The sequence below is a fragment of the Ictidomys tridecemlineatus genome, chromosome 6 (genome assembly GCF_052094955.1).
Source record: "Ictidomys tridecemlineatus isolate mIctTri1 chromosome 6, mIctTri1.hap1, whole genome shotgun sequence".
Classification (NCBI taxonomy): Eukaryota; Metazoa; Chordata; class Mammalia; order Rodentia; family Sciuridae; genus Ictidomys; species Ictidomys tridecemlineatus.
The window spans coordinates 66,461,116-66,487,191 of record NC_135482.1 but is presented as its reverse complement, the minus strand read 5'-3'; the positions used below and the strand labels follow the sequence as shown (position 1 = coordinate 66,487,191).

The following is a 26,076-nucleotide window of genomic DNA, read 5'->3' as shown; positions in this document are numbered from 1 at the left end:
ATCTGACTCACCTCTCGGTTGCCTCCTCACCCACTTAGCCCCACTCCATTTGGCTCCCGATCTAAAGGCCCATCGACCAATTCATTCTTCCAATATAACTTTTGCGAGGGCTCAGGAAAATGGAAGAAAATCCCATATGTGCAGGCTTTCTCCTTTCTCCATTCTAAGCCTTCCCTTTGCTCTTCTTGCTCCCTTGCCCAGCTTCTAGTAAAGCTCTGGATTCCTCCAGAGACCCTACTTCTAGACAAACAAGGGACCCAGAACTCTCCTACATTGTAAAGCCCTAGGCAGCAATCTCCCTGGCCAAGGCCACACTGAAGCTAACATTGGAATTCAAAGGACAGACTCAGCAGGCTTGATAAGAGGCCTAAGGAAAAAGAAAAAAAAAAAGTGTCAATTTAACTTTTCCCTTGGCTACATTCCATGACTTCAAAACTTTCTCTCTCTCTATCTCCCAGATCTCACACACCCATTTCACCTTTATGCAGCTGAAAAGCAGGGATTTGCTCTAGGGATCCTCTGACACATGCTGGGGCTAACCTTTGCCCCTGTGGCTTATCTATCAAAGGGTCTTGACCCTACTGTTCAGGGATGGTCCCCCTGACCATGAACATTGGCCATAGCCTCTCTACTCATTAAGGAGTCAAGGAAACTCACCTTTGGGACCCCACTCATCACCCTGGCTCCCCATCACATAAAGAAACTCCTCACTTACAAGGGTTTACATTCCTTACCCACCTGTTGCCTTTTATCTCTACAGGTTTCCCCTGATGGAAGATCCCAGATTTCCACACATGCTCACCTTTGAATCCTGCTACTCTCCTTCCTGTTCCTCAGGACTCTTCTACCTCTTCTCCTCTTACCCATTCATGCACTAAAACTCTAGAGGAGTTTCTTCCACATCTCTCCCACATACAGAAAGGCCCTTTGCTCCAGGCAACATACACATGGTTCACAGATGGCTCCTCCTAACTTCAGGAGGAAGTTCGTGGGGAAGGGTATGCTATAGTCTTTCTATCCTTGGTTGTGGAAGTAGCTCACTTCCCCAAAATTATATCCAATCAGCAGGCTGAACTTGTTGCTCTCATAAGAGCCTTTACTTTGGCAAAGGAGCCTCCCTCAATGTCTACACTGACTCTAAATATGCTTTCCACATACTTCTTTCCCACTCTGCTATTTGGAAGGAGCACGGATTCCTTACCACCAAGGAAAATTCAACTACTAATGCCCCCTTTATCTCTCAACTCCTTCAGGCCTCAAAGCTTCCCACTGCCATTGGAACTGAAGGAGGGCAGCTAAGCAACCCCCTTCTCCAGTGGGCACTTCCCTTCCTGACCTCTCTCCTTGTCATAGGCCTTTTGCTAATGCTTGCCCCCTGCGTCATTAGATTTATTCAAGACCAGATTCAAAGGATCTCTAACCAAACTGTGAACCAGCTTCTGTTACAGGATTTCCAACCCCTCACCAAAATTGGGCTGTCTGGAGTCAGCATCGCCCAGCACCTCCTGACCATCACCATTGCCTCATACACCACACGCACCTAACAAGAGTCCAGATGCCACCCCTTCCCAGCAGGAAGAAGCTACAGAAGATTGATCTACTCCCCTGTCTCTTAAGGGGCCCAATAACAAACAAAAAAGGGGGGAATGTAAAGTTCTTGCTTAGCATCTGGACGGCCATTTTAAGTGACAGCTGCCATTTTAAGAAAAATTTATCTTTCTCACCCAAGGGCCCTTCTGAGAAAGGCTCACCACTCCCCCATACCAACCCCACCCTTAACCACCTGCATGAGGACCCGCCAGCTCTAATCCCTGAGTCTACTGGATAAAAGTCTCAAACCCCAAGCCTGTTTTGCCTCTCTCTGTCTATGGAGAGATGTGCCTTTATTCATCAGCTCTGACAAATAAACTCATGTGTATCTCTGCCTGGTCTCTGTCTTTCATTTCTTGCACCTCCCAGTTCTTTGTTTTCCTTTCACACAGAAAGACAAATGCTCCATGTTGTCACTCATTTGTGGAAGCTAAAAATGTCAATCTTGTAGAAAAGAGAGTAGAATAGTGGTCACCAGAGATGAGGAAGGGAGTGCAAGGAGGGTACAGAGAGATTAACTAATAGGTACCAAGATACAATTAAATTAAAAGAATTAGTTTTTGTGTTCTGTATAGCACAGTAGAATTTTTGATAGTAGTATCAATTTGATGTATTTCAAAATAACTAGAAAAGAACCCAAAATTTCTCATTATATGCAAATGATAAATGTTTGAGGAACTGGAATGCTAATTATCCTGATTTGATCATTATATGTTGTGTACATATTGTAACTCTACTTGTACTCCATAAATATGCACAAATATATATACTCAAAATGGCCTCCAGCAAACGTTAAAACTAGTTTATGGTGTGTGCCCAGGACACCAGTAGCAATACTGGTTAATAAAAATGGTTAGCACTCACTGTGTATGAGGCACTGCTCTAAACGCAGAATGCCTTAGCTCATGTAGCCCTTATGAATGTCCTCTGCAAATAATTCTGTGGTTCCTATCCGTCACACTCCAACCTTCATTGGGCAGCAAGCTGGATAAAGTCAGCCTTAGTCCCAGTTCCCAGGTAGGCCCTGTTTGATCTGGGCCAATCAGGCTAATTCCATTGCTCATAGTCCAGAAATTCCTTCAGGTGTTCCCATGTGAAGTACAGGACAAACCTGGTGTAATAATATGAGAAAATCTTGTCTTTTTGTGCAAGACTGTGATATATGTAGCTGTAAGACCTGGAACAGCTTTGTGGCCATTTTCAGATTATAGGTGAGTCATATTGAGATGAATTAACTTATCAGAAGACAGAGCCAAAAGATTTGCAGAGAACAAGCTGAAATTTGACCAAACCACTTCTGCACCCAGAAGACCTTCAGATTTTCAGATTTGTGAATAAAGTCCATTATTGTTTAAGTCAATTGAGTTGGATTTTTTTATAACTTCAAACTGAATTATTCAAATTGGCAGAGAATAAGAGGTCCAGCCGGGCGTGGTGTCGCACACTTGTAATCCCACAAGCTTGGGAGGCTGAGACAGGAGAATCGAAAGTTCAAAGCCAGCCTCAGCAACTGTAAGGCACTAAGCAACTCAGTGAGACCCTGTCTCTAAATAAAATATAAAATAGGGCTGGGGATGTGGCTCAGTGATTGAGTGCCTCTGAGTTCAATCCCCAATACCAAAAAAAAAAAAAAAAGAAGAAGAGTCCCAGGGTAGTTAAATAAATTGTGTAAGGAGAGGGAACTGGGGTTCAAAGCAGAGCAATATGAATCCAGAGCCTAAGCTCTTACAACAGCATTATTTAGGCCAACATCGACTACACGTGGACCATAAACCAGTTCATCACTTTTCAGCTTATCTCACTGCACCCTTACCTGACCTTTGGAGGTGGAAGCTACCAGTATCCCTGTTTTTTCAGATGCGGGAATAGCACTTAAACAAAGTCTGTGCTTAACACCAGGTAGCTCTTAAGCAATAGAGCAGGATTGGAATTCAGGTCTCTATGTTCAGAGTCTGAGACTGAGGGTATGGGGCCTTCTCTCCAGTCCGGTGGGCAGAGGCTCTCCTGGAATGATTCAGAACAATCTGTGCCACTCCCTTTGAGGGTGCCTTAATTCTCTAAGAGGTTGTATCCTATCTCTCATTGCAACTGCACAAAGAAATAAACAATAAAGGAAGGCAGGAGACTAATTGGGCACAACATTAGGAAGAACATTCCTATTACTCCAGCAATGAAGTGAGCTGCCTGAGAGGATCCGAGTTCTCCAAGGCTGAGGCCAACACCACAGGAGACCACTTGTGGAGACACCTGATGCCCACACAAGGAAATGCTGAACCTAACAAAAGAAAGCCTGATATTCCATGCTCCTTAAGTCTCCCCCTCTCTAGACCTCAGTTTCCCCATGTGCAGGGTGGTTGGGGCAGGGCCAGGTGAGGGCTGATGTCCTATCCAGCCCTAACATTCTAACTCTTTGGAATTCCTGGCAGGACTCCAGGCCCCATGGGCTGGCCAGGAGCACAGAGCCACGCTGTTTGGCCAGCCTGGAAGAACAGTGGAGCTTATTGAACTCACAGTTCCCTGAAACAGGAACAGCCAAACGGCGCACGCAGAGAAGATAAATTCATCTGTGGGGCTGGGGAGAGTCACTGAAAAAAAAAAATGCAGTGCTTGAGAGGTATCCAAGGAGAGCCAATTTTCAACTCACAGGCTGCGACCATGGTGTGCCTAAAGAGGAGCACATTGGACTTCATATTGCCTCGGCCAGAAAGATGGTGATCAGTGGTCGTGTGTGACAGTTCTTATCAACGCCACACTGACCAAGCAGCCCTGCAACATTGCAGGGGCTCCTTAAAGCGGCCCCACTCCCCTTGTGGGCCTACTTAATGTTTGTAAAGCTACAGGAATCTTTGTAGAAACTTGCCTTGAATTACATTTAAAGCATCACTGGTCACATGACCAAAAGCTGTTCCTCTCAACAACGGGAAGATCACCTTCACCAAGATCTGAGCCCAGAATTAGAGTGAGGACATCTGGGCCCTTTTGCCCTGGGTATCTTTGGGTCTGACTGGAGGCTGAAAGGTTGACAAGATGTTCCCAGGGTCACTCCGGGATTTGCCCTCTTTTCTTTGCTCTTACGGTGACTAATGTTGATAGACTGTTTTTATTGTGCTTGGACATCTGCCATCCCATTTGCCATCATTGCAATTTGCTAAAATAACCTGATAATAATATCATGTAGATAGAAGAAATCTGGATATTATTATGCCCATCTCAGAGGATAAAATGGAGGTAACAGAGCCAAGCATGGTGGCCCATGCTGGTAATCCCAGCAGTTTGGGAGGTTGAAGCGGGAAGATCAAGAGTTCAAAGCCAGCTTCAGCACTTAGTGAGACCCTAAGCAATTTAGCCAGACTCTGTCTCAAAATAAAAGAATTTAAAAAGGTTGGGGATATGACTCAGTAGCTAAGCAACCCTGGGTTTAATCCCTTTTCCAGGCTGCTTCTTTTCTTATTTAGGGACAATGAAGAGTCCTTGGTGTGTAATTTAAATCTTTACAAGTGTCAAGCTTTGAAAAGATTGATATTCAAAATAAAAACAATTGCAATGAGAAAAGTGTAAAGAAGTCCAAAGTTCTGACTTTTGCAACAATGATTATTTTGATGCTAAAAACATCAAATATTGAAAGAGAGCAATTTTTTCACATAGCACCCCTACCTTCCTGGTGTCTTAAGTAGTTTCTAGCCTGCCTTTGGATCATCCAGTCCCAAGTTTCCTGCCATCACAAGCCCCCAGGGTCCTCAGTTACACTACTCTGCACTGAAAGGGAGTCTCTGGAATTGTGCATAAAACTGGGCCAGGATGCCAGGGTATGAAGACAGGTTGTGCTGGAATAGGAACAGACACCAGGATACCTCAGAGGCACTTGGTGAGAGGGGCCAGGTGAGCAGGCGGAACCACACCTATCTGGAAGCAGCCCTATGCTCACTCCTGCAAAGGTAGGGAAGGGGACAAGGAAAGCAAGGCTCCCAAAGGGTTATAAATTTCCCACAGGCTTGGGAACTTCAACAATGACTACCATCCCTACCCTCAGGAGGGAGGAAGAGCCCAAATTCAGATTGGCGGGGTACACACCTGTAATCCTAGCAGCTTGGAAAGGTGAGGCAGGAGGACTGCCGAATTCAAAGCCAGCCTCAGCAATTTAGCAGGGTCCTAAGCAACTTGGAGAGACCCTGTCTCTCAAAGATATATAAAAGGGCTTAGGATGTTGGTTAGGTGCCCCTGGGTTCAATTCCCAGTAGCAAAAAAAAAAAAAAAAAAAAAAAAAGCCCAAATCCAGAAGGGCCAACGCACAAAAGAATAAGAAAAGAATGGAGTTTTGGGGTGTGTCCAGCAGGAGGACTAACAAAGGAGTTGGAAGTTTCCCAACTTCCTTCCCACTGATGGAGTTGGGCTTCATCCTTCAGAGCTCCTTGGGGCTACGGGCTCCATCCTGCACATTCTGGTTCCTTTTAGGTTCCAGTCTGAGATGAGTAGTGTTGGAGTTAGATTCAGAGGTGTCCATCAGTTGGCATATTTTCCAGTCATCCTCACTCTTTCTGATGCTGCAGAGGTTGGAATGGGAGAATGGGGGAATTACAGGGAATAGAGGAGAGGGGAAGGGGATCAGAAAGGGACTGGGGATATCCTAATTTTAAAAATTAATAATAATTAACAATTAAATAGACAAATAAAATAGCAATTAATATTGTCAGAGAAATGCAAATTAAAACCACCCTAAGATACCATCTCACTCCAGTAAGAATGGCAGTCATTATGAAGTCAAACAACAAGTGCTGGCGAGGATGTGGGGAAAAGGGTACACTTGTACATTGCTGGTGGGAATGCAAATTGGTTCGGCCAATTTGGAAGGCAGTATGGAGATTCCTTGGAAATCTGGGAATGGAACCACCATTTGACCCAGCTATTCCCCTTCTCGGACTATTCCCCAAAGGCCTTAAAAGAGCGTACTATAGGGATACAGCTACATCGAGGTTCATAGCAGCACAATTCACAATAGCTAGACTGTGGAACCAACCTAGATGCCCTTCAATAGAATAATGGATAAAAAAAAAAGTGGCTTTTATACACAATGGAGTATTATTCAGCACTAAAAAATGACAAAATCATGGCATTTGCAGGGAAATGGATGGCATTAGAGCAGATTATGCTAAGTGAAGCTAGCCAATCCCTAAAAAACAAATGTCAAGGAGGGCAACTAAGAACAGAGCAGGGAGGAAGAGCATGAGAAGAAGATTACCATTAAACAGGCACAAGAGGTGGGAAGGAAAGGGAGAGAGAAGGGAAATTGCATGGAAATAGAAGGAGACCCTCATTGTTATACAAAATTACATATAAGAGGATGTGAGGGGAAAGGGAAAAAAAACAAGAGAGATAAATGAATTATAGTAGATGGGGTAGAGAGAGAAGATGGGAGGGAAGGGGAGGGGGAATAGTAGAGGACAGGAAAGGCAGCAGAATACAACAGACACTAGTATGGCAGTATGTAAAAACGTAGATGTGTAACCGATGTGATTCTGCAATCTGCATATGGGGTAGAAATGGGAGTTCATAACCCCCTTGAATCAGATGTATGATATATGATATGTCAAGAGCTTTGTAATGTTTTGAACAACTAATAATAAAAAAAACAAAATAAAATTTTAAAAATAGCAATTAATATTTAATACTTGCTAATAATTTAAAATGAATAATAATTTTCAAAACTTATTTTTTCCCCTGTCTAGGGATTGCACCCAGGGGCACTATACCACAGAGCTACATGCCCAGCCCTTTTTATTTTTTGAAACAGGGTCTTGAGTTTGAGATCCTCCTGCCTCAGCCACCTTCGTAGCTGGAATTTACCAGTAGGTACCATCATGCCCACTACAAACTCTTTAAAGTAATATAAAAATAAAAGTTGATAACACTTTAATTCTCTGTCTCTGAAGGAAGTAAATTGTGCTTGATTTTGGAGGGAAAAAGAGTTTGCAGATCCTTTCTAATTCTCCCTGGCACAGCCCTCCTGCCACCCAGTAATCGTAGCAATCCTGCTTTTTGTCCCTGAGCCACCTACACTTTCAGAAAACCTGTAGCATGATGGAGGCTGGCTGTTCTCTAGTTGAGGGTGGAGGGACTGGAGATCCTCATATACTTGTGGTGCAGCCCAAGGTGCCTGAGGACCCAGGGAATGGAAAGCTCCTCATAGAAGCCTGAGCAGTGAACAAAGAGGGCTTTGAGCCAGGCCTTGGCAAGCACTAGGAAAAGCGGGGGCCTCTGGCCCCGCCTCTTCACTGCCTTCAACCCCCAGGAACTGGCTCAGGCAGACTGTGGGCGCCACCTTCTTCTCCCGAAAGGGGACTCCTCATACAGTGTTGAGCCCCAAATTCTGCAGCACAGTGCCCAACTCATCTGCAACATCACCAGGAATGGGGTCATCTCCTCAATGTCCTCTCATTCCTTCTCTTCCAAGAGTGAAGACGTTGGAGTCACAGACCTGTGTCAATGCTAATTTCTACCACTTACTGGATGAGTGAGCCTGACAATCACCCCAAGCCAGCTTCCTCATCTGGATGACTTTATTGGTTAGTGGCACAAGCCTGGCATGTAGTAAACACACAATTGACATTAGTATCATTGTCATTGTTTCTAATATCCACCATCTCCTATTGGCCCCTGCTGGGCTTGACCCCATCCAACAAAAGGGTCCATTAGATGGGAGAGTGTCAGTCTGAGCCTAATAGGCTCTTGGTGGAAGTGATGGGGGAGTGTGGTTCCACAGCCTGGGATTATAGGAATGGGGGTCATGAGGGAGAACTCCAGTCGGTAGGGTCAGAGTGCGGTTGATACTAGCCTTAGATAACTGAGTGGACTATAATGGCCACATTTGCATCACTTAGAAATAATTCAACTCACATAGAGTCCTAAGAATATTCAGGAAGTTCACTGGTTCTCAAGTTCTGAGAGGCTCCCGGGACCTGTGAGATGCTGGCTAAAATTTATAAAAACACTTTCAGCAAATTGTGGAATTCCACATGTGTTGCACATCATTTCAGTTTACCTACTGGCCCTCAGGAACCCCCCTCTCAAGCTCTTCTCTCTTGTCTCACAGTTCACAGGTGCAAACTAGAGGGGTTAAATAGCTTGCATGTGGTCTTATGGCATGCAGTGTCATAGCTGTGACTCAAACCAGACATTAAGAGTCGTCTCTCGATGAGCACTCTGGTGTATGCCTATAATCCTAGCAGCTCAGGAGGCTGAGACAAGAGGATCACGAGTTCAAAGTCAGCCTCAGCAACTTAGTGAGGCCCTAAGCAACTTAGCAAAGTCCTGTCTCAAAATAAAAAATTAAAAGGGCTGGGGATATGGCTCAGTAGTTAAGCACCCCTGGGTTCAATCCTGATACAAAAAAAAGAAAAAAGAAAAAAGAAAAGAAAAGAAAGAAAGAGTGAGTCAATCTGTCTTTCTCCATTGGAAGGTAACGTCTCCATGCTATTCTTTGGCTAAGATTGTGTTTAGTTCTCTTCCCAGACCTCTGGAAGCTTTGCAAACCGAAGGTGAGCTGCTTGGAGTCCTGAAGAGGTTGTTTAAGGATTGGCTCTGGTGGGTACACAGTTGGGTAAAAGGGACTAATAAAGGCAAAGCCAGAACCGCAGCCAAGAGCCACCCTGCCTGTGGTGGTGAAGGGTTAAAAGAACTTGAGTGTGACTTTGTGTGCTTGTGCTCAAGAGCAAGGCTGCCTGTGCAAGAGCGCACGTCGCTCACTTGTGCATGTTAGTGGTTCAGGACCAGAACTGCGGGCCAGCTTGAGAGAGGGGCCCAGTGCTCCTGGAATGAATGGGCCTCTGTCTCCAAGGCTGGGTGAGCCTGTGTGTGCTGGTCCTATTAACTCACCCTCAGCCACATGTGGAAAGGGGAGGAGCAGCTCCAAGAAGCCCAGACCTCTTAGAGTCCTTCTGATTTTAGAATGAAGTAATAGATGCAAAAGAAAGACATCATACAGACCCTGACCCATGTATAGAATAGCATGAGCACCCAGTGCATACACATGTACACCACCTATCTGGTGTCCCATCATTACCTTCTCTTCTCAACCCTATTGCCAACCTCCAGCTGGCACTTTGTGGGAAGAATCTTCAGCTAATATTCTAAGACAGTCCAGCAAGCAGCTCCTATTTGCTTGTGTCCTTATCAGGTTCACACCATATTTGTCTGCCTTCTCTGTGCTATTGAGCCTGGATGCAACTCTCCCCTGCCTCACCTGCTGCCTCTGCTGTGCACGTTCACACCTCCAGCCAGCCAACAGGCTACACTTGCACCATTGTGCCTGTGATGGACAGTCTGGCTCAAATCCTGTCCTGGGCCCTATGTTCCCACTCCTCTTTCCAATCCTTTCTTGGTCTGGGCCTCTGCTACCCTTGGCTGTGGTTTGTTTAATGGAGTAACTCCTGTCTGGGAGCAATCCAGAACTCAGGATACAGGGAGACAGTTGTCCAAGATTGGTATTTTTTCACCAGCAGAGCCAAACCACAGTGATGGGCTCAGTGGCCTGGCTGGACACCTTCCTCCTTCCTCCAACCACCATCCTGGCCTCCATTCTCCTGGCTGGCCCCAATTACCAGTGGCCTATGGTTTAGGACTCCTAGTTACCCACCTGGAGGCCTCCTGGGTTGGAGTATGGTCCCCTGCATGAGGGAGAAGGGAGATCTGGGTTCTGAGGAAATATCTGAGGCTCAGTGAGGTACCCTGGGAGACCACAGGCAACAGAAACCATATCTTATCCACTCCGCAGTGCTTGGCACAGAGTAGATTCTAAAAAGCATGGCCCTTGAGGCTGAAGCAGGAGGCTCACAAGTTTAAAACTAGCCTCAGCAATTTAGTGAGGCCCTAAGCAACTTAGCAAAACCCTGTCTCAAAATTAAAAAATTTAAAATATGGCTCAGTAGTTAAGCATACCTGGGTTCAATCCCAGGTTGAAGAAAAAAATAAAATAAAAACCAAAGGAAAAAAGAAAGGAAATAGTGAGTAAATGAATGAAATTGGTAGATGGATGGGTAGAAGGGTAGAGTAGTGGGTAGGTAAATAAGAGAAGACTCTTACACCCATGTGGACTTTCTGATAAAAATTTAATCTGATAGCTTGACCCAAACATAGGAAAACCCTAGGTCAAGAAGCTGCAACCATGCTGTCCCTGAATCTAAGAGAAATTTCTAGGCCAGATCCTTTAGGGCTTGTCTTTGAGACTCCCCTGGGGGGCCTGGGGTGGGTGAAACTGGCATTTTCTATATCCTCATGTCTACTTCCCAGGTCCCCTCTTGCTGTGCCTCCACAAAAGTTGCTCTGGAGCCGACTGAAGCAGCAATGAATTGGGGTCAAGTGAGTAGGAGATGAGCTAAGATGCAACTCAGGCTGCCAGGGGCCAGGGGCCATGGAACTGGGCATGACACTTCAGGCTGTGGCTATAAAAAGGTTGTTACATGCTTGAACCAGGTCATGGAAGTAGTTTCTTGTATCTAATACAGGGGCCTGGCATACAGTAGGCATTCAGTAAATATTTATTGATGGAATGAATGAATGAATGAAACATTTTTTATGTCCTCTTATCTCTGGCTGACATCCCCAAATCCTTTTTCAAGGGGTAGATAAGACTCTTGAGGGCCCTTTCCTTGGGGTTGAATGAATCAGGATCAGCAGCCCTTGGAAGGAGAAAGGTGTCTCACCCTGCAGGCTCTCCTCATTCTGCACTATCCATGGCCCTACAACCTTACTCTCCATCCCCAGCCTACCACTAGTCACCCTGGCATTGATCCAGAAGCTGCGGGTACCAGGAGACAGCAACACAAAGGTACCCTGAGTGTGTACATGAGTGTGTATGCATGAGAGAAGTGGGGGAGGTTGTGATGGTCTCAAGCTCTGAGCAAAGGCCTCCTTGCCTCATCAGCTGGGGAATAGAGTGGCATGTGGGACTGGGGATGGGCAGGGGTGAGGGGTAGTCCTCTGGTAGGCTGATGAGAGGCAGCTCTTCACCACCAAGGTCAGAGTAATGGGGCTTGAAGGCTCCATTGAGAAGTCCTGTCCCTTCCCCAGCCAGACCCCAGAGATCTCTGTGGCTGAGATCTCAGAGGTCCTCAGGGGGACTTGCTCCTCAACTTTGATCACTATTCTCTGCAGCAATTATCCTTTGGGAGAGTCAAAATGGGAGCCTTCCCTCTGAATTAGATCTAGAAAGCCAGGGGTTTGAGGCCCAAAGAGACTTGCGTCTTTTTTCACTCTGAGTTAAGCCCATTTGCTAAGCAGACACAGGAGAGCTGTTGGCCCAAGGCAGGCTAGGACAGGCTTCTGAGCCAAGGGAAAACAATTAGGAGTAATTACCATCAAGAGAGGCCTCCAGTGAGGGTGAGGGTGGGAAAGGCCATCTGTTTGAGAGGAAGATGAAAGTGGCAGGCTGATTTCAGGCAAGGAATAAGCAAGAGGGTGGGAGGAAGGGCTGAGAGTGCCCAGTCTTTCTTTCCCCCTCAGCCCCTTGCCTGAGCTAAGTTCCGCCTCTACAGGGCAGAGGGGTTCATTGTAGCGGGGCAGGAGGTGGAGCACAGAGGGAGGGCACTGGGCTTTGCATTCCTGAGATTCTCGAACCAGTAGGAATGGCAGAGGAAACTCCACACCACACCAAGGAGACTGAGTGTGAAACACAGAGGTGAAAAGAGAGAATGGATCACTAGAAATGTCCTCAAGTGTGGTGGAGGCTCCTATCCGCACACACCTCACCTGCAAGCCTGATTTTGAGTCCCCTTGTGGGGATGGGTAGGGTCTGCTTGATGTTTCCCTACCTAACCACCCTCAATCCTCAGGCTTCTTCTTTCTAGGTTAGGACTGAGACCTTCAAAGAAAAGAGTTTTGCTAAGAGCTGAGGGTGAAAGGGGGAGGTGAAAGATAGAGGACAGCTGGGGAAAGTTGCCATGGGAGGGGTAAAGAGAATTCCTTTTACCTCCTGTCTAGGGAAGTCCAGAGATCAATCCAAAGGCAGAGTGACCCTACTATTCCTTAGTTTGGCCCTCCAATCTAAGGTGAAAAGATTAATAAGAACTCCAATTCTACTGATGAGAGAAAAGAGAAGATGGCCAAGTGGGCTTCATGGAAGAGTCTCTTATCTTGTTTCACTCTAGGAGAGCTCCATGAAATCTGTCAGGCATTTTTTGTGGGGATGAAATGGTGGTCATGTGGAAGCAGCAGATCTTAGTACTTTTTAAGGGCTTGGAGTCATGTGCTTTTGACTTGGAGACCCTGTTCTATAACTACTGATCAGTGAGATTTGGGACAGGTTGTCTAATCTCTTTACTGCTATTATTTTCTTATCTGTGAAACTGGAATACTGATACCTACATCGCAGACTAGTGAGGATCAAAGAAATAATGCATATGATGTGTTTTGTATATAAGACTGTAAGACTGAGGACAGGGCCTCAATAAATGTTCAGTGTTCTTATGAATACTCTTGGGGAAAGATGGCTCTACAACTGCAACGTGGAACATGAACTTGAAGCCAGAGACCCTGAGATAGGAAGCACTATAAAAACCAGACATGAGGAAGTGAGAATTTGGAATAGGATGAAAGCTATTCACTTCAAAAAAGTGAAGCACAGCTCAGAGATGCTAAAAAAATAATGGTAATTCATTCACTCCTTTAATTGCTCTCTCCTTCACTGTTTTAGGTATTTGGATGAACAGACATTTTAATCATTCATTCACTCCTTTAATTACTCTCTCCTTCACTGTTCTAGGTATTTGGATGAAGACATTTTAACAAGAGACAGATGAAACAAAACAGTAAATAATGCACTCAGATGCTAAAAAGTATTATGGAGAAAAAAACATGTAAGGGAGCTAGATAAGTGTGAAAATTGGAGTGTGGGTTGATATTCCACCAGAACCCCAAGGAATCAGTAAGTAAACTGACCCTAGTTAGACAAAAGCAGCTGGGCTTGTTAGACCAACAGCAGAGGACAGGACAGAGAAGCAATCAGGAGAAGTGGGGGACTGCTGGAGAGGTTGTGGGCTATTAAGGGCCTGACAGGCAATCATTGATATAGATCATTGGCTGGTGATGGGCTGATGGGAAATGGGCAGCTGTAGGCAAGGAAGTAAAACATTTTTCCTGGTGTTTAGGAAGAGTGTCAGGAGAATATTTCTTAAGAAACAGGTACCAACTTCCCTTTGGACCTTTCTGCAGATTCAAGATTGGAGCAGGCTCTCACAGAGTGGTGGAGGAGAACTAGAAGACACACTTGGGTGCATGTCCCTGCTTTGAGAGAGTCTTCTCTGTTATGTGACAGAGCAGACCCAGGTGATCTTCAGCTTCCTTCAACTACATTCAGAAATTAGAACAAAAGGGTGGCCTGAAGGTTTCCCTCCTCACTCCTACCACTGTCAGAAGGCTAAAAAATCTTTATCATGCCTAAAAATAAGTTAGAAATCAAAAACATCCCAGGGAGAAAAACTCCCCTAGCCCAACACTGAACGTTTCTCCACCACAGTAGTTATTTGAGAAATTGGTATTTGTTTCACTCTTGTGAGCGTGAATTTTACAGATAGGGCAGTGGGAAGCACTTTGGTGATATGTTGAGGAGAATGGGGTGCAGGAGAGGAGAAAGGAGACAAGGGATGCAGTCAGCCAGGAGCTGGAAGTCCTGATTGGCATGGCTGGCCTCAGGAGGGTTCTCTGGCAGGCTCCAGACAGGTTTGGTTTTTAAAAGTGCCAGAAAGTCACAGATTTGCATGTTATTTGCGTTCCGAGCTTCACTTCCAGGTATGTGGAATGAAATGAATGAATGAACAGTATTCAGACTCCTGGTTAAGGGGTGGATTCAGAAATCCAGACCACACTGAGGATCCAATCACTAGTCCAGCTCGGATCAGGAGACAGACATTGACAGAGACAGAAAAAACAGTCACAGAGACAGAGTCTTAGAGAGACAAACATCAAGTCCTTACCAGGGAGTTTCCAGTCAAAAGCAAGGAGGCAAAATCCACAGAATTTATTTTTAAATAAAACAGCTTTTAAAAAACTAGGGAGAGTCACACATAGATGGGCAGATAAAGGCAACATCATCCCTGACTTATCTCCACCTCTGCCCCACCATCCACTCCCAGATTCATGCTGCACTGTCTTGAGACTGACCTTTCCATAAGGTGCATCACTTGTATGCCCAATTATTGTCCTTCCAAATCAGCCAAACTATGCTGTACAGACTGTGAGACCCTGAGTATAGGTGCTTTTATTTCCTTGGTCAAATATCTCTTAATTCCATTTTTCAGGGATCCCCAAGCTCAGTGCTTAAATACATGCTTAGGAAAACACCCAGCCTACCAGATGCCCTGTAAGTTCCAGGTAAGTGCCATTATAGGACCAAACAGCCCCGGAGTCTCAATCTAGAAAGGACTGACTGTAAAATCTCTTTGGCAATAAAAAGAATGGAGAAAAAACCCCACTAAATGATTAAACAGAAGATGTGTGGTTAGAATAAATACTGATAAGCCCCTGGGGATGGAGCTGGAATGTTCCATAAGGCGTGGAAATTGTTTCTGTCAAAGGCAGAATAGGGCATTGGGGGTTTAAGATCAGAGAAGAAATATTTGGGAAAACAAAGGAGGTTGCAGCCTGCCATGAGCAGTCCTTCTTCCTTCTACTTCCACAATCTTGTCATTCAAATCAATATTCAATTGATTTGACCCCCACCTCAGCACTGGCAGGACAGAAAGCGGCAGCTTGTACTCCTAGTTTGAAAGAAGCAACAAATCATTCACCTGTTCTGAGTAGCTTCACGTCTAGTCCATTCCTGATGTAAAAGGTGGATGCTAGCACAAACACCACAGGGAATCATATTATTCCCTGACAGACCTCCAGATAAAAGATTTTAAGTTAACATGACTAGGAAGGCTACTCTGATGTATATCTTAATTCTAAAACCAAGCCAGTTGTACATCTGGCCTTAAATTTTGACATAAACCTCTACTTGGACAGGTTTCTATTCCTGATGACCATTACATCCCTTAATTCCATTTCAAAATCCTGGAGTTTGACAAGGCCCTGGACATCTGGTTCAACCACTCACACAACTGCAATTATTCCCATCATCTTCCCGGCAGACCAGAGAGGAAGCCTGCACTAATATTTCCTCAAGGTTCACCTTTAAGCTCAAAGTTCCCTGGCTTCTCCTTACTTTCTCACAGGGATGTGTGTGTGTGTGCATAACTTCTCCCTCCTTTAAATGAGTGACTACATTTCCCTCTCTATTTCCAAAGAATGGTAGTTATGTGTCCTTCACAACAGTTGTTAGAGTTCAGCATAGGTGTAATAAGAACCTAGACTCTAAGGAAGGATATTGAGCTGAGCTTAGTTATCCCATTCCAAATTTTGGGATGAATTTGAAGCTGTGACTACATTGCTCCTGGGCAGGGAGATATGGCATCTTTCCCAGGAGCTCAGCATGTAGCTTCTTTAACAGGGCCCGAGAGCCTAACACTTTTCTGACTCATTTCAATATATGATCTCCCAGAGAGAACACATCTCACTCCATCTTACTTTAGCCCATCCAGGTGGAACATGGGAAAAGATAAACCCCAAGGGTCCATCATCTCTCTTACTCTGACATTTTCAGAGTAGAGGGATGGCACTGGATCAGAAGTTAAGATATAACAAACACTGATGCTCTTTAATGAGTCCTCCCTCTCTGTACCTAACACAGCCTTTCATGGACCATGTAAAATAATGGACAGGCTGCGGGATGGGGTTGGTAAGTACTTTTTCATGTTTTCTGTTTCTATTCCAGGATCACCAAAACTTAGGGCTAACAGTACTGGAGGTAGTAGATGGAAGATACTAGTATGATTTTACGGTGGCTTAAGAAGCTGATGCCACATAGAAGTGTGAAGTACCTCAAACACAGAGGAGTAAACTGACACCAGTCTCCAGGCTAGATGAAGAAAAAGTACTCCTACAGTCAATCTACACAGGACTTCTGGGAATAACAGTGTCCCAAACAGGATAAAAACTAGCCTTCCTGCCTCATACCATGTGTTCTCAGATGGGCAAGAACAGTCTAATTTTCTTTGTCTAAGGTTCAGGAATGATTGCTGGAAATGTGGCATCTGTGAAGGATCTATATATGGCATCTCATGTTTATCCTTCAAACATCCCTTATTAAGGGGGAGTAGGTGACTATGAGCACTCAGCATAGGGGAAAGGGAAAGACAGGAGAAAATAAAAACAGTATGTTTAAAGTAAGTAAAACAAGATCTTGGTAACATGCCCTAAGCCATGAATGTAGAAACATATTTTTTTAGTTCTGGTTATCAAAGCTCAGCCCTATAAGGTTTCCATACACTAGTCCTGCTCTTGAAGGTTAGCTCTCTTGAATGGTCTATTCTAGAAGTCTGTATAAGGCTCCTACTGAGCCACCCTGAGCCATACCTTGGCCCACTCCTACCAGTTCTGGGAGGTAGGGTGGCCTCAGAATCACTAACTTCTACCTTGTACAAAATTGCACTGGAGAAAGGGGGGCAAGTTCAGACAGGCTCAGTAATTCCTTATATATTTTGCAAAGTGCTTTTGTTGCATGTTTCATTTTCTGCTATACATGGCAATAAATATTTGTTGCTTTGGTCTGTACAAAAAGTCTCTAAGAAAGACAAGACAGATGTTATCTAAATAAACAAACAATAAATACAGAGAACTATCTTGTATGAGCTCCCGGACAATGGTGAGAGAGCCTGAAAAACTTAAAGTCTTTTGATTTATAGTTCAAATATACACATATTGCCACCTTTCAAGTTGTCACTTAAATACAGTAAGTACCAAGAATCAGACAATATTCCAGGAATCCTACATTGAGTCTGCGTGCCATAGCTTTCTAAAAGAGAATGTGAAAGGTCCCAGCAACTCATATATAGAAAGCTATTTATTTCCTATAGAAAACAGAGAGACAGAGAAAGAGAGAGGGAGGGAGAGAGAGAGGGAGAGCAAGAGATAGAAAAGAGAACAAACACACAAAAGGTGGTCTTCCCCCCAAAGGCAGGCAGTTATGAAAAAGTTAGGACAACTGGTTGCTGGAGTGGAAACAGTAACATTCAATTAACAATGGAATATTTAAAAAAAATAGTTTTCTTTTCAAATTGTAACTTGTGGTAAAACATAGAAAAATGTACTAAACAAGCCTGGTATAAAACAGAGTAAAATTTTCAAATAAGCCCACGGAGAAAGCACAATGCTGGAAAGGATGGGGTACAAGGGAAGAGGAGAAAAGATTTTTATACAAAACTACCTATTACAATACAGAAAAAAGTATAAAATGTTCCTATTTTGGAACTTAAGTACAAAATGACACTGGCATTGGATCATTTCACTATCTAAGCCATAGGAGCTCTCAGAGGGTGGGAGAGATGCTAGAAAGAACAAAAGGAATAGCAGTTTTTAAATCCCAAGTTGATCAGCCCAAATTCCACCCGTTTTTCAGCTGAAAAACCTCACTTTCCTCGATAACCTCTACCCCTAATCAAAGTTCATCCAGGCCTCAAAATATTCTGTTAGGAAGTCTACAAGCCCCCTACACAGAGGAGGCTGGGATCTCTTGTGCTGGAATTTGGAAAAATGAAAATAAATCTACAGGCTAAATGGTGAACACATTCAGTCTTTTTCTTTTTTTAAAAAAAATCTCCCTGTGAAATATATATATGTATATATATATATATATATTAAATCCTCTGTGGTTAGAAACATATTTAAACTAACTAGCCACAGACCAACTAGACCTGCACTCATCCAACACTGGAGTTTTATACTAAAGACTGAGGTCCTTCTTCTTGGTCAGAAGTAGGCAACTGTAGAAGTGGGGCTTTGTGGCTCCACTGACCCCTCCCTGGGTTGATCTTCCCCATAGCATGTGTTATTAGCACATGTAAACCCCTGCTCTTAAGGAAAGGACTGCTCAGTACTTTGGGGCCTGCCTAGGGCTTGTGTGCTGTGCCTCGGGATGGGACAAAGCTACTGATGATAAACAGCCTTGTAGAGAAGCAGTTACATTTTGCACGGGACATAAAAAATAGGAAGGGTCCTGGAGGAAGGGACTTATGCATGTACCCCAAAGTCCAGTTTACAGTCATATTCCTGACCACACATCTCGAAAATCAAGTGTGTATGTATATGTGCATGTGTATGCTGGTGGTTTTCGTCCCTACCTTTTGTCCATGCCCTGTCCTACATCTTAGGAAGGCCTAGCAACAAGAGTTTACATGAAACCAAGATTCTTCCCAAGCTTTTCTCAGTCCCCTACCTAATCAGGGACTGAATGAGGCTAGAGCCCTTTGAAAACAAGATGGCAGAACTGAAGAACTGAAAAGCAGTCTCTCTCTTCAGCTTAGGGATGCCCCTCACCCCTTTCACAGCACCAAAGTTTCTTTGCAAAAATAGTATCTGAGATACAAAAGGAAAGGCAGATGTGCTTGTGAATGCATCTTGCCAGGGCCTGGTCCAGGATCAAGGGCGTTACAAGAACAGAGGGCTGGGAGCAGCTGTTTCCAAGGTCTCTGGCTGTAGACAACAAAGGGCTGGTCCCCCAGAGTTAGGTGTTAGTTCACTGAGACAAATCTTCACAATAGCTTTCGGTGGAGGATCTCCCAGACCATTCGCTTCCGGAAGTATGGCATGTGTTGCTGTAGGAACATAGAGACAGCTTAATTTTCAATTATCTAGACCCAACATTCTTTTCTTCAAACTCCTTTTCTTCTCAAGGTTCTCAAATAACATAGTTTCCATGGTGTATCTAGTCTTTCAAACTGTTCATTCTTTTTTTTTTTGGACTGCTATTTCTATTGCTATTTCCCATTCTGTAACCTCAGAAGTTATACGGGGCATCATTAGGAATCCCCAGAAGTCCCCAAGAATTTTGAGAATGGTGTCTAGAAAGCATTCTATGTTGAACTTATAATATATCAGACTGAGGACTGAAAGTAAAAAACTCAACCTTTATGGGGAAAAGTTGAGGGAACCTTCAAGAGTTAGTTCAGTCAGGTTTATTTTTAATATTTGGTACTGGACACTGAACCCAGGGGCACTCATATAACAGATAAATCCTCAACCCTTTTTTTGGTGGGGGAGGGGTGGGGGAGGTACCAGAGACTGAACTCAGGAGCACTCGACCACTTAGTCACATCCCCAGCCCTATTTTGTATTTTTAATTTAGAGACAGGGTTTCACTGAGTTACTCAGCACCTCACTTTGAACTCAAAATCCTCCTGCCTCAGCCTCCTGAGCCACTGGGATTACAGGTATGCATCACTTATGCCCAGATCAATCCTTTTTATTTATTTATTTTTAAAATATTTTGTTTTTAGTTGTAGTTGGACACAATACCTTTATTTTATTTTTATGTGGTGCTGAGGATCGAACCCAGTGCCCTGCATGTGCTAGCCAAGCGCTGTATCTCTGAGCCACAAACCCCAGCTCCAATTCTTTTTATTTTTGAGGTAGATTCTCATTAAGTTGCTGAAGCTGGCCTCAAATTTTTGATCCTCCTATCTCAGCCTCCCAAACTGGTAGGATTACAGGTATGTGCCACAATGCCCCGCTTCAGTCTGGTTTGAACAAAGGGTTATGATGGAAAAGGCATTGATTCAAACAGAAGAGTCAAGTGGAAACACTGATAAGCCACATTCTCTAGTCTCAATCTACTCTGGTCTCTGAAGGGCATATGAACAGAAATGACCAATCATACAGAGAGGATTGACCAGCTGCATTAAAAAGTGGACAGAGGAGGTAACAAATTACACTAAGAGATCAAGATATAACCTACTCCAAAACCTGGAAGCGGACTAAATTCAGGGAAATGGAAGAAAATTTGCTCATGTCCCAGTTTTCTGTTTCCTATAGGATTTGAAGTAAGTGGGGGAGATGGGTAGAGAATAAGGCTTTGCTTTTACCCAGGATTCCCTCGCTATCATATGTGACCTATGATAACTCAGGAGGTGGTTTTTTTGTGTGTATGTGATGTGTCACAGGCAGTAACTACCAATGGTATGAGTCATAGCCTGAAGCATGCTAAAGGTCAGGACACAGTCCACAGGGGAGAGAAGTGGAGAGAAAAACACCTATGTGCAGCTTAAAGACAAGGTGTGCATATTGCTCCCTCCTGAAGGCCCAGCTCACCTGTGTGAAGTTGATTGGTCTGTCTTTGGTAATACAGTCAGCATATTTGCAGGCAAACATCCCACAGTCACTACCATTCATCTGCTGTGGAATTTCCTGAAAGAACAATAACAACAACAAAGCAACAGCTTTTCTTCTACTTTGATTAAAAACAAAAACCAAAGGATACAAAATGTTACAGGTTTTCCTGAATTTTCAACAGGTGGCTCTGGGCCCCCATTAAGAACAATAGAAGCTAAAACAAAACAAAATAAAACAAAACAGCATTTCAGTCAGGTCTATGTCTTTCATATTAATCACACAGGAAAATATCTTAGACTTCCATGGCACCTAAAGGTATAAAAACTGGCCTCTTCCCCAAGTGCCAAATAAACAGCAAATGTTTCCCACAGGAGCAACAAACTTAGAAAAATAGCTAGGCATTTAGAAAACTTTTTTCCACCAAGAAACACATTACAAGTTTTCCCACAAAAGAAGTTAATCTATCTTCCCCGAAGAACCAAACAACCAAACCAAAGTCATGCTAGACACTAAGACTGAAGGTCCTTGGGAATCTTTCCTAAAATTCTTTCCTCCACAGAGAGCCTACTTTTGGGACATCTACCGCATCAAGATGAAATGTACCTGGCTTTTCTTGCTGAAGAGCTGCCAGCCATTTGTGTCAAACTCTTTCCTTTTCTTGTCAATACTTTCTTGCTTTAGGTATTGCCTAAAGGTATTAGAAGACAATGAGATAAACTGTCAGGAACGCTGATGACACTGTAATCCTAAGAATGGGGCTGATAATCCTCAAGTGTTTCATCTTCTGAGAAGAATAGGATATAGAGCTGGGTAGGGAATCCTTGGACTATTGAGCTTCTGGAGCTGAGCCAGCTTCTCATAACTCCCTCCATTAACTTACTCTGTCAACCCAACAGAGACATGACTTCTGCCTCTGATAAACCAGACTCCTTTGACCTACTATTTCTGCTGAGAAACAATTTTTGATGGTTGGTTTATATGGTCTTAAAAAACTTAATCTAATGGATAAAATGTTTCTCTAGCAGTAAGGAGGTTTTTATTTACTATTGTTAGGTTCTTCTGTGTGAAAATTTAAACCATGTCAACAATTTATTGAATGCATACCTCACATAGAGCACTCTTTTAAAGTATAAACTGCTCGCCATTTTGGAACCTATCTTCTCCCAGCCATCAGAATAGTACAGTAAAGAATAGGTGTTTTGGAAAGACAAAGAAGCAGAGCATAAAGAGATTTGAATTTTGGTTCTCAGCTGAGCCACAAACTAGTAGGACCTGGGCAAATGAAAATCACCTCTGTGGGTCAGATGAAGAAAAATTAGAAGGCTGCATTAAATGATTAGTGACTGTGTCTCTATCTTTATGTCCACTCTATTTTAGTGTACTAGGACAGTAACTGCCCCATTAAGGCATATTTTTGGTATTATTGCATTATTATCATATTTTAAATAAAGGTGGTTAAGGTGATTATAGGGGTTAAGGTTACTTAATATGAAAAATTCACTGCTTGCTCTTCTGAAGGTATCAAACAACTGAGATTAACTAATGAAAAAACATAGCATATACCCAACATCAAACTCTTCCACCCTCAACTTCCTACTTACAAAAGGATTCTGCAGGCTTCATTGTTTATTCCACCCATAGAATCATAATAAGTGATATTCTTCTTTCTAAAATCCACAACCTGGAGATAAGAAAAAAATCTGTTTATAAAGTGAAGAAAATTCATTTCTCAGCTTTTCCTTCCCTTAACATTGGAGCTTTTCCCCAGGCTTTCTGTGCAATAGTGAGAAATTTGATTGATACTTTGTATTATATTATGCTTAATCTGCACAGGAAAGAAGGAGAGATTTACATAGAATTATGAGGGTATACCCATCCATTGCTATACTCATTAATGCCCTAAAACCTTTGTCTGTTGTTTATTTTCTTTCTACAGGATAGGTAACAGTAAAGAAACAGCATGCACTTGAGAAAATATAAGGTGAGTATGTCAAGATCATTTTCACAGTTTCAGAAAAATGGTGAAAGGATTCTGTTTTTTTTTAGTTGTAGATAGACACAATACCTTTATTTATTTATTTTTATGTGGTGCTGAGGATTGAACCCAGTGCCTCACATGTGCTAGGCAAGTACTCTAACACTGAGCCACAACACCAGAGCCTGGATTGTTTTTCTTTACTTTGAGAATTTCCTTTTGGATTTACACTTATTAAGTATAATTCAAAATAGACTGTGAAATAACTTTTATTAACACATTGAACTAATGCATCATGCTCTCAGAATCATAAAAAAATTACATTAACACATATGCAAGGCAAGCCATTCTTAAGTCACTTTTTTTTCTCCATGCCCTGCCATAAAGCTGTTTAGATACCCTAATTCCCTTTTATATTTCCAAAAAGAGTAAATTCTTCAGCTTTCCCCAAAGTTTAAGTATGTCCTACTCCAGACAGGAATTCCATTGATTATCTGATTTTTAGCTAATCTACTACTAAATAATACTCTCTCTCAATAATCGAGTGAAGATGTAAAAATACTACTCATGACCTTCTCTATGCTCTATAATTACGTAGATTTCTTCTGAATTTTATCAAAAATAAAGTACCATAAGGCTAATTTACTATATCTGCCAACAATTTCTACTGACAAAAAAGGTTACTTTTACATATAAAAATAAAACAACACATTTAAAAAAGGGGAGGAAAAAAAAAAAAGATACTCACAGCTAGACACCAGTGCACTCCCAGGTGAATGGGCACCAGAAGAATGTCAACAGAAAATACATCCACTTTCTTTGTCCAACGCTTCACTGCCTGATAACCAGCTGTTTTTAACTTAGTGAAGAAAAAGGTATTAAATGCATGCACACTTGGCAATCCCTTCTCTTTACTTCGCTCCATTAACATATTCATGTAGAAATTGATGATCTGTGGGAAGAAATCATACTTGTTAAAACAGCTGTTATATAAGGAAAAGCAGTTGCCTGCTGAATAGCAGATGTTAGTGTTTCCTAATCAATTTAATACTTCAACACCCAACAGCCTCATTTACCTATATCAACTTTTGATTAGAAAGGAGAGGGTTAAAGTGGTTAAAAACACTAAAAAGAGAAAAAGCTGGTGTATGTATATATGTGGGCACACATATGTGTGTGACACGTAGATATGGCTAAGGATACAAATGGGCAGATGATGGCCAGATTTGTAGAAAACTAAGGGTTAGGTCAAGTGACTAGAAAATAAGGAGAAAGTGAAGCTAGTAGGCAAGGCTTAGAGAAAAGGAAAGGAAGGAGTGCAAGCAGTTTAATAAGGCACATTAGCAGTTACCTCAATCATTGAGACTATGTGAGCAATTTAAATAGATCCTGGGCTCAGAGTTCAATGTTAATCAAGCTAAGATCAAGAGTCCAAACCTTACCTAAGGGTTACCTGATTTTGCACAAAATAGAACACTGTGTTCTATGGTTAATGATGGCCTTTTCAGCTTCATTAGCCATACTGCAGAGACCAAACTGTTTTGGTCTCAAGTAGAACTAAGTGATAGGACAAAGCATTAATGGTATTAGAAAAGCACCTACAAACTTACACTTGCTCTGCAATGTCACTTTATGGAGGTAGACATGGATGTAGAATAAATACCTAGATTACATAAGATCTATAAGTAAGTTATAAACATGAAGGATAGAGGTCTCCTTCAGAATCTATATGCTTAGCTTCCTCAGTTTTTCTGGTTCCATTTACTCCTTCAATATAAAGTGTGAGTGAAAGAAATTAAAATGCGTGATAGAAGAGGTATAATTCTTTCTGTTAATAAAACAATGTCTTAAGAAGAGACTTAAATGTGACTACACTGTCTACGGGTTCTTCAGGTCCAGGACTACCTGGTATTAAAGTTTGAAAGTTACTATGCCAAAAGTTATTGCTACTTAACTTTATGTGGCCAGCTGAGGCCAGGCCAATGTTTCTCAACGGCAAGGAATGAATGGGCTAACTGAGCCACAGTTTAAAATATGACTAAGAAAACAGGCACATTTTTCAGAATGCTTTTTGAGGGATGGGAAAATGCCCCCATCCTTTGACAAATATTTACACACCAGGATGCCAGAGAAATGAGCTACTGCCCGACAGTAGGCAACTACATGCTGGGTAGGCAGCAGGGAACACTGCCAGGAACATACCAGAGCATGGTCTAGACTAGAGAAAGGGCCTATAGATGAGGATGCCTAGGCAGCTGCAGGGAAACCACATACGCCATAAGGCAGACTCTGAGGTGGGGAACTAGGTCTGAAGAAGACACTGTTCTGCCTACAGCTCTGACAACTGAGCAATAAGCCCAGAGGACTCAAGTTGTAGCTAATTCTCTGCCTAGAATATGAAGCCCTTAGCTACTTAGAGCTCAGGTGATTTAAATGTTAATAAATCATTACATTACACTCTAACATATAGTGATATTAGAATAACATATTACTCAAATCTAGGTTTTCCTAGATTTGATCTAACTCTGCCCAAGGATAATGCCAAAGGTGCCCTTAGTTGTAAAAACAGCTACTAATGCAGGAGGAGCTGCCCAGCAAGAACAGAGTTCTAAACTCTAAGCTATGTTCTCTAGTGAGAGAAAATTGTCCAGAAGAGATTGATAAGATTCCTCTGGCATTCTACCTATCCCAAAATGTTAGCCATGTTATAAGGCTAAACCCTTCAATCCAAGGGGTAAAGTGAACAGGCAGATGACCCCCCAGTCACTATAAGCAATCCTTCCACGGGACAGATTATATATTTTAAAATGGAATAAAAACTAAAGAAAAAGAGGTAAGGACAGTCAAGAACATGAATGTCATGGAGATATATCTTCTTCAAGTAACTATCTGAGAGGTACTACCTCTAGAATAAGCTTGAAGTAAAAAAATAAAACAAAGGATGACATAAATGAGTATCATGTTATAGATCCTGTTTTTCAGGAGGAAAAAGTTCCAGAAACTAAAGAAATTTAGCTGGACTTACACAGTCTGAGATTCACATGCTCTCACCCAAGGATGAACTATAAAGACTAGCACAGGTAAACAAGAACAGAGAACTAGCAATTGGCTATCACAGTATCTTTCCTTTGAGAATTCCTCCTCCACTGCTTCTGACCTCCTTCAACCAAAGTTTTTTCATTAAGAGGCAAATGGCTTCCTCCAGAGTTGAAGAATTAATTAGGTCTAAGAGAGCTCTGGGTTCTTTTTAATTTCCCCTATATCCTAGTAGGAGGGAGTTTGGTGACTTCAATGTTCCTTTCCATTAGCTAAGGATGTGT

The 26,076-nt window shown here is 42.8% G+C and overlaps 1 protein-coding gene across 5 annotated transcripts in view; it reads right to left on the bottom strand.

Moving 5' to 3' along the window:
- Positions 1-14,581: 14,581 nt before the first annotated feature.
- Senp1 (SUMO specific peptidase 1) overlaps positions 14,582-26,076 on the bottom strand; it is a 54,522-nt gene continuing 43,027 nt past the window's right edge. For all 5 annotated transcript variants that reach the window (XM_078014779.1, XM_078014777.1, XM_078014778.1 and 2 more), the window contains 5 exons: positions 23,505-23,708; positions 22,383-22,462; positions 21,385-21,469; positions 20,761-20,856; positions 14,582-19,268 (listed from right to left, as the gene is read on the bottom strand). In XM_078014779.1, the coding sequence (XP_077870905.1) occupies positions 19,206-19,268; positions 20,761-20,856; positions 21,385-21,469; positions 22,383-22,462; positions 23,505-23,708 (528 nt within the window). In that variant the 3' untranslated portion in view covers positions 14,582-19,205. The remainder of the gene's footprint in view (positions 19,269-20,760; positions 20,857-21,384; positions 21,470-22,382; positions 22,463-23,504; positions 23,709-26,076) is intronic.